The sequence below is a fragment of the Elephantulus edwardii genome, unplaced genomic scaffold (genome assembly GCF_000299155.1).
Source record: "Elephantulus edwardii isolate Elephantulus edwardi_28Jun2011 unplaced genomic scaffold, EleEdw1.0 scaffold00267, whole genome shotgun sequence".
Taxonomy (NCBI): domain Eukaryota; kingdom Metazoa; phylum Chordata; class Mammalia; order Macroscelidea; family Macroscelididae; genus Elephantulus; species Elephantulus edwardii.
Genome location: NW_006400017.1, coordinates 1,132,354 through 1,140,026, shown reverse-complemented (window position 1 = coordinate 1,140,026; position 7,673 = coordinate 1,132,354). Strand labels below are relative to the sequence as shown.

General features: G+C 54.9%; 1 protein-coding gene across 1 annotated transcript in view; it reads right to left on the bottom strand.

Moving 5' to 3' along the window:
* SPNS3 (spinster homolog 3 (Drosophila)) overlaps positions 1-7,673 on the bottom strand; it is a 69,867-nt gene that overhangs the window by 3,961 nt on the left and 58,233 nt on the right. The window contains exon 9 of the mRNA XM_006899796.1: positions 5,452-5,517. Within this exon, the coding sequence (XP_006899858.1) occupies positions 5,452-5,517 (66 nt within the window). The remainder of the gene's footprint in view (positions 1-5,451; positions 5,518-7,673) is intronic.

Genomic DNA, 7,673 nt, shown 5'->3' with positions numbered 1-7,673 from the left:
GAAAAAAAAGCAGGCCTGGCAATCTGCTTCTGAAATAGTACGGCCTTCAAAAACCTTGCGAGGCACAGCTCTGCTCTGGCACACACAAGGTTGCCGTGGGTTGAAACTCTCAACAACTGGTTTGGCGATGTGTCCTTTCCCCCAGCACACGCTCTGCCTAGCATCCTTCCAGCTGGGCATCCCTATCTGTCCCTTAAGACTCGCTCTGTGATGCTGACCCAGAGTCGAGATGCCTGTCCTGAGTGAGCGCCTACAGGCCACATGCGCACACGTCCCTCAGGCTGGGAAGGTTCCTTTGCTTTGTCTGCCTCCTCTTACCCTCACACTTTCTAAGTAGAGCCCCAATCACAAATCTCTCATCTAATTCCTCTCAGGTCTCTGGGGTCCCATGAGGCGCCAGGCACAGAGGGGACGGGCTCAAAGTCTGCCAACCGAAGCAGCCAAGCAGAACCATCTTGAAGGCTGGCCCCAGGAGAAAAACCTGCCAGAATGCAAGGCTGCAGCAGGGGAGGGAGATGGGGGGTGGGGTAGAAGAGGGGAGGAAAGGGTAGGGGGCAAGGGGAGGACGGAAAAGGAGAGCAGAGTGAAGTGGAGAAGGAGGAGAGGGGAGGAGAAAGAAGGAGTGTGATAAAAGAGATTCCCCTCAAGCTGAGACTACACGCATGGCCCCCACATGGTCGCCATCAAGGAGATTCCACCCCAGAGCCCCACTTCCAAGGCCGAGATCTCCGTAATTCCGAACCCATCCCATCAGAGAATAATAACAAGGGTAATAATAATAATTGCTAACATTTATAGAATACTTCCTGTATGCATTTTAGATGTCAACTCCAACAACCCATCAAGGAAATGTAATTACTATGTGGTCTTTGCAGATGAGGACACAGAGGCCACAGAGAAGTGAAGGAATGTGCCCGGGGTCACCCACCGGGAACAAACATCTGAGCTTGGCCCAAGACTTGGCCTTTTGTTCGCTCTGGTGTCACAAGCAAGGAGGAGCTGTTTCATGTTTACGTGTTTGTTCTAGAACATTTGGAAAATAGAGAGGAGAAAGAGGACAGGTTATCCTTAGCCCTGCAGGTGGATAAGACAAGAGCCACACAGGACACGCTAGGCAGGGGCATGGTGGGGACAAAGTGGATGGCAGGAGCCCAGGGGCTGGGATTCACAGAGGGTGCAGTGAGAGCCGGCATTGCGGGTCGACAGTACGGAGAGGACTAACTGTGGGTGCCGGCCTGGCCCTGGGGAGAGTGGGGCCTCCGCCCATTACCGGGACCTGCCAACAGTCTAAGAAAACTGACCACAGACTTACACCTTCCACAAGTGCTTCCTTCTCACCCCATAATTATGTGATTACTCACTGGTAGTTCTGGGGAGAAGGGCAGGGCCTCCCACAGAGTGGGGCCCTGAATATCTAGAAAAATGCGTGGTAGAGACTGGGGGCCTCTCAGACCCTTAGTCTCTTCCTCTCTTCTCAGGGACCTCAAGTGACTGCACCTGGGCTGGCTGCTTCTGCCAGCAGTGGGAAAGGTAGGTCCCTGCCCCTGCTCCCCACAGTCTTTTCTGGATCCTCACTGTCTCTACATATTCAGGGGACCAAGGCTGGGCCCTGACAGCAGCTGGACAAGTCGGGGAGTAATTTTAGAAGTGATAGGATTTTGGGTTTCTAAAACTTCAAGCTCACTCTATTTTGAGACAAACACACCTCTGTTTCTGGCTCTTCTTAGAAGAACTGTTCCCTTTTTACCCCCAGGGTAAAACCAGTGCTACCCACGGGCCTGCAGAAAGCTGGTGGCAACTTCCAGATGTAGACTACCTGGCAGCCTGCCTCTGTCTCCCCGAAGCCTCCTTCCCAGACACCCCTAGGAGGTGAGCCAGATGGTCTCCTGGGCAGCTGAGGTTAAGCAGGGAAGCATGGAGACATCAGGCAGAGGGAGGACAGGACCCTCCGGGGGTTTGAAAACCTGCTGAGGAGTAGAAGCTGAGCCTGGTGACTGGTTACAAGAGGCCCAGAGGATGGACCTAGGAAAGAGGGGTCAAGCTCTCCTTCTGCTCTGCACTACTGAGCTGGCTCTGGGACACTCTGGATGGGGCGGGGGGTTGTGGGGTCCAGACTGGGGTGAATCAGGAAGAGAACAGAAAGCCCATCTGGTGGTAGGCAGGCACTTGGTCTGCGGAGAGACAGGCAGAGGGGACAATCTCAGCATTGCCGGGAGCAGGCCTCTCTCAGGTTGAGGGCCAAGTGTAGACAGAAGCAGAAGTGAGTTAGAAGTGAGACTTTGAGGAGGGTTGTGGGCTTGGGGAACTGGCTGGGCCAGACCAGTATTTTCCCCAGCTGTGCTCCAAGGAACATGAGAATCATCTGGGAAGTTGACATGCAGATCTCTGGATTCTACCATGGACCCACTGAGTCACGTGCTGAGAACAGAGGACTTGGAATCTGGATTTGTAACAAGCACCCCACCTCCACCCCCAGCTGATTCTTATGCACAGTGATGTTGAGAACCACTGGATAGCAAACTCCTGAGACCCCTTCCCCAGAGAGACTCTAGACTCTCCTTGTGGATAACTGGTCCAAAGAGAGTAATCCAGAGATGCATCTAGAAACACCTAGAGATCTACTTCTGAGCACCAGTCACTGAAAACCCTATGGAACATGGTCTTCTCTGACCCACACGGGGTCACACGTGCGTCAAGGTTGACTCAGTGGCCACTGGTGCTTTTTAAACATCATATCTATTTTATGAATAGGGATGCAGAACAAGAGGGGTGAAGTCACTGGGCCAAGGTCACGCAGCTAGTTGAATGGCACTAGTGGAGGCGAAAGCAGGTGACCAGCTCCAGAATCTCAGCTCCCGGGCTGTGCTCCCTTCTTACTCCCAACCTTCCAAACACGTAGAATCTCTGTATCTCTTTTCCCATCATCAGCCCATTGGCTTCCTTTCCAGACCAGAGATGGACTGGTGACCTGAATGTTCCCCACCACTTAGAAACCTTCAGTTTAAGGCCAGCAGATGGGCCCTCTCTCCATATCCTGCCACATGCCTCCTTCCCCATACACTTCCTGTCCCAGCACTGTCCCGGCCTGCTGCCTGTCAACACCAGACCTCCTCTCTAAGATTAGTTCCATCTTCAGCCTTCAATCCCAATACCTGTTCATCCCCATCTACCCCATCATCCACTAGACCCCTAAACTCTCCCCTCCCAGTGAGCCCCTCACCCCTGAAGGCTTGCAGTTGCCTCACCTTTTAAAAAGTTCAGCCTCCTCTGAACCCCTGCCAACTCCAGTGACCACCCTGTCCTCTTCGCTCAGCGCAGCATATGAGGGGCTGTCTACAGGCCAGATCCACCCTCTTCACCTTCCACTCTCTCCTTACCTGCTCCAGGGCAGGACCTGCACCTCCACTCTACAAACAAGGCCCTCAACAGCCTGCCACTTGTCTGCATTTGATCCTGTGACCACTTTCCTTACTCTTCCTCTTGTTTGACCAGGAAAACAGCAACGTGGGGAGCCGAACCCCATGATCTGTGAGGTATGGCCTAACTCTGACCGCTGAAGAGCAGAAAGGCAACACTGGTCAGAGGGGCTTCAGGATGGTGGGAGTATAAGGTGGCTGAGACACCTTCCTGGCTGGTAAATGTTGCTAAACTTGGGGTTTGGAAGATTCCAGGCCAGGAAGAGACTATGGGGAGCACTGGAGTGATTGAAACAAGAAGTCTGACCAGCTCTCCACCATAGGCAGGTCAGCCAAATCTGGCTGGCAGGCCCGTGACCCTGGCCCCAGCTTGGTGGGAAGAGCCTGGCTCTGCCTGGTTAAGCATTCTTGTACACACACAGTGTGTACAGGCTCCACATATCTGGGAGGCTGTCAGATGGAAAGGGGAGCAGCACCGTGGGGGGCCGGGAGGAAGCTGCAGGGGGCAGGTGTCAGCTGCCGGCCAGAGAACAGGCTATGTGAGGGCGGGTGGGGGAGCAGGGAGTTGAAACGTGGACAGCCTCACAGGTCGGTGTTCCCGTTGACTCAGGGCGTTCCTGAACACAGACTCACTCTCCCGGCCTGCCAGGTTCCGACCATCCCTTTTTACAGGGAAGGAAACTGAGGCCCAAGGCCACACAGCAAGTCTGTGGCCAAGTCTGGGTTGCAGCCCGAGTCCCATGACGGGAGGGAGGGGCAGACGAGACTGATTTGTCCTACAGCAGATAGCCCGCAGCCCATGCCTGTGAGGGTGGGAGTCCCGAGAACTGCCTGGCACAGGGGCAGACCATTCACCCCAGCAGGAAATGAGCAGCCCATCAATAGTAGCATTCAAGTAGCCTTGCCAGCTAGTTAAATGACTTATCGATCCCCAGAGCCCTAGAAAATGTAGAATTATTCTAGGACACCAGGGTATCTGGGGGGGGGGGGGCAAACCAGATGCTATTGAGTCTGCTCTGATTTACGGTGACCCCTGTGTATTAGGGTAGAATCAGTGTTCAGTGGCTGGTTTTTTTGTAACCAGATCCTCAGGCCTCTCCTCTGAGACACTTGCTGTCGGACTTGAACCGCTAACCTTTCAGCTACCTATTTACACATTAACCATTTATGCTGCTCAGGAATATCTTTGGAGAAACAGAAGACAAGAAAGAATTGACTTTGAATCACTATCAGAATTTCGATTCTCAGGCAATGGGCGAAAGCTTTACACTGCTAATCTCTCAGCTTCATAACCACAAAACAGGCCCAGTTACCACCCCTTCGAACCGGGCACTGTTGTTTCTGACTCTGTCAGACAAGAGCTTTATTCACTGTGCAGAGCACTCGCTGCCTTTGTTTTCCAAGAGTTTCTAGCAGGGCTTCAACTCATTCTTTTCCTCCATTCTGGTTGTCATTCTTGTAGGTGTACATTTGACAAATTCAGGTTTGTTTTGCTTTTGTTTCCTTGTTGGACATCCTGGTTCAAAGTTCTTGCGTGTTTGTCACAAGAGCCAAGGAGCAGACTGGGGCTCCCAGAGGTGCTGTGCTGGACTTTGGATTTAGCAGAGTTAGGTCAGGCCTCCTCCTTCCCTGAGCGGACTGCCCTGCAGACCTGGGCCTGGACCCTCCCAGGCTCAGCAGTCAAGGCCCTAACGTCCTGGATCCCTGTGTCCGCATTCCTTAGCATGGAAGCTTACTGAGGAAGAGCCAGAGAGTCAAAAAGCCTAAGCTCCAGTCTCACCTCCGTGTCTTGGTGCACTGTATGACTTTGTCCAGCTGCCTACCCTCCCTAAGCCACCGTCTGCTCCTTTACAAAATGGAAGTGATGCTCAGAGGAGATGTTGGAATAGTGTCAGTGGCCCAAGTTAGGTTCCTAAGGGCTTCTCACTCTCAGGCAGCTCAGCAGAGAAGATCCAGCCCCGCAATGGACAGATATCAACACCTTCTTCTCAAGAGGCCTCAGGACTAGCCCCTACCCCAAACCCCACACACTCACCAGCAAGATGTCAGCAACCACTGCCCAGTTGCAGGATAGTAACAGCTCTCCAAGGGCCAGGAACACCTGTGGACAGGGTGTGGCCCAAGTGAGGCTCCCAGGTCCCAGTCACCTATTCCTCACAGCACTATCCACGACTTGGGGTCTTTTCCTCTAGAACAAGGAAACTAAGGCTCCATAGAGGAAAGCACCATCAAGATGTGCTGGGGTGGGCGAGGGCTGGGTTTTTCTGGTCCCTCAGTCTTGAGGGCAGGTGAGGGTTCCCATCTAGATCAGGCTAATATCCATGACCCGCAAAGAGTACTGGTCCAAGGGTCTAGGGTCAGCACTCATCCTAATGAACAGCCCTCAGGGTCTTCCAGCTTCCATAGGAGGGAGTCAGAACTCCCAGACCCCTTGGAAGGATGGAGAAATAGACCAAAAGCAGAAAGACCAAGGAACTGCTCAGAGCCTGGCTTCCCTCCTCTAATAAGGGGCTTCCTGAATGCCAGACAGCCTGCTTGGCCCAGGCACCCCTTCAGCAGCACCTCATGCAGGTCACAGCCAAGCACAGCCTGTAGGCATCCTCCTCCCCGAGAAGGACCCATAACACCCATTATGCAGACAGTGAAACTGAGCCTCGGGCTGGGCTAAGGCTTATTTGAGGTCACTACCTGGCCCAGGGCAAAGCTAGCCTGAAACACAGACTTCCAGCTCTTGTCTAGCACCAACTTCCTGCCTTGGGCACCTGTGGGACTAGTGCAGCCTCACATGCCCATCGTACCCTGTGCCTGATGTCCTTTGGTGACCTCAGCCCCCTGCACGACCATCTCGTCCAGCTCTCTGAGCCACCTCACTTCCTGCCAAAGGATTAGTACAATCCTCATTCCTCTCACTCAAGAAGAGTTTAATGAGGTAACAAGAAGGAAGGGGGGAAAGTCTCACTTCTCAGAGCTTCCAAGAGCTTATTGCTGGAGCAGAATTAGTCATTCCTGGAGTCACGGGGCTGGGGCTGGTCAGCCCAGGCACCGGCAGCCAGGCCTGATGTCAGAGGCCCGTCTGTACCCAGGCTGAGGTGCGGAAGGACCACCTCCTGCCCCCCACATTGCATGCCTGCTCCCATTAACCTCCCAGTTACCTGTCAGGATCCCACTCCACAGGCGAGGAGGGTTAGGCCCAAGGGTACACATCAAGCCACCTCCTGGTGAGCCCTCACCCTGGTGCCTGGCCCCGTGAGAGCAGGCTGCTGTGGAGAGGAGATCGGGAGGCCTTGGCCACCACAGTACCTGACAAGGCTGGCAAAAGGGGAGTCAGAGGAAATCCCGGGAGGGTGGTGAAGGGAGCAGGTGGAGATGGCAATGAGCACAGCCCTGAAGGGTGGGCAGGATCAGGACAGGCTGAGAACAGCAAGGTCAGGCCAGGCTGAGGGTCACGTGCGAAGGGCTAGTAGCTAGCAAGCACCTGCCACGCTGAGCCGGGAGTGAGCGGGCAAACATGGCCCAGCAGGATGGATGGATCATGGGCAGAAGGACCTAGCAGGAAGAAGAGCCAGCATGTTCTCTGTAGCTGCAGCCCCAGGCCCTCCTCACCCTGAAGAACAGGTCTCCCTCTGGGCACGGGGCTGGGCCCCCCACAGGGGTGGGAAGCAGGAAGCCCTGGCAGGCACGTCTCAGGCAGGGCGCCAGGCAGGCCGCAGACCCGCATTCCTGTGTGTCAGGGTCAGCCAAGAGTCCTCCCAGAGCCACATGAAAGCCCTGCCCGGCTCCCACCCTGCCCCTCCGACTCCTGGGCCACCTCCACCTGGGCCACCACGTTGCTCTTCCCTCGCTCTAGCTTGTGGCTGCCATTGCCGCTTCTCCACATGATCCAGCCACACTGTTCACGCTGCACCCTCCCCTTTGGTCTCTCCCCTGCCCCCCGACACCCACAGGACATACTGAAATACACCTTTTCCTTCCTCCAGCTGGAGAGGGGTGGGTCCCGACCCCAAAATAGAGGCAATGGAGGGAGGCTGCAGCCACAATGGGGCCTTTCAGGCTGTGGAGAAGCCAGGTTTCCTCAGACACACCTGGAAACCGGCTCTGTGCCGCCAACTCCTGTCTACACCCAGCAGCTTTGAGGGGCGAAGGGCTGGGGAGAGGCTGACTTCTAATCTCATAATTACAGAGTCTCCTGAGGCAGCTGCCTGGGCCTCCTGGGCTCAAGGAGGGGCCACCAGCAGAGGGCTCTGGGTCGCACTATCC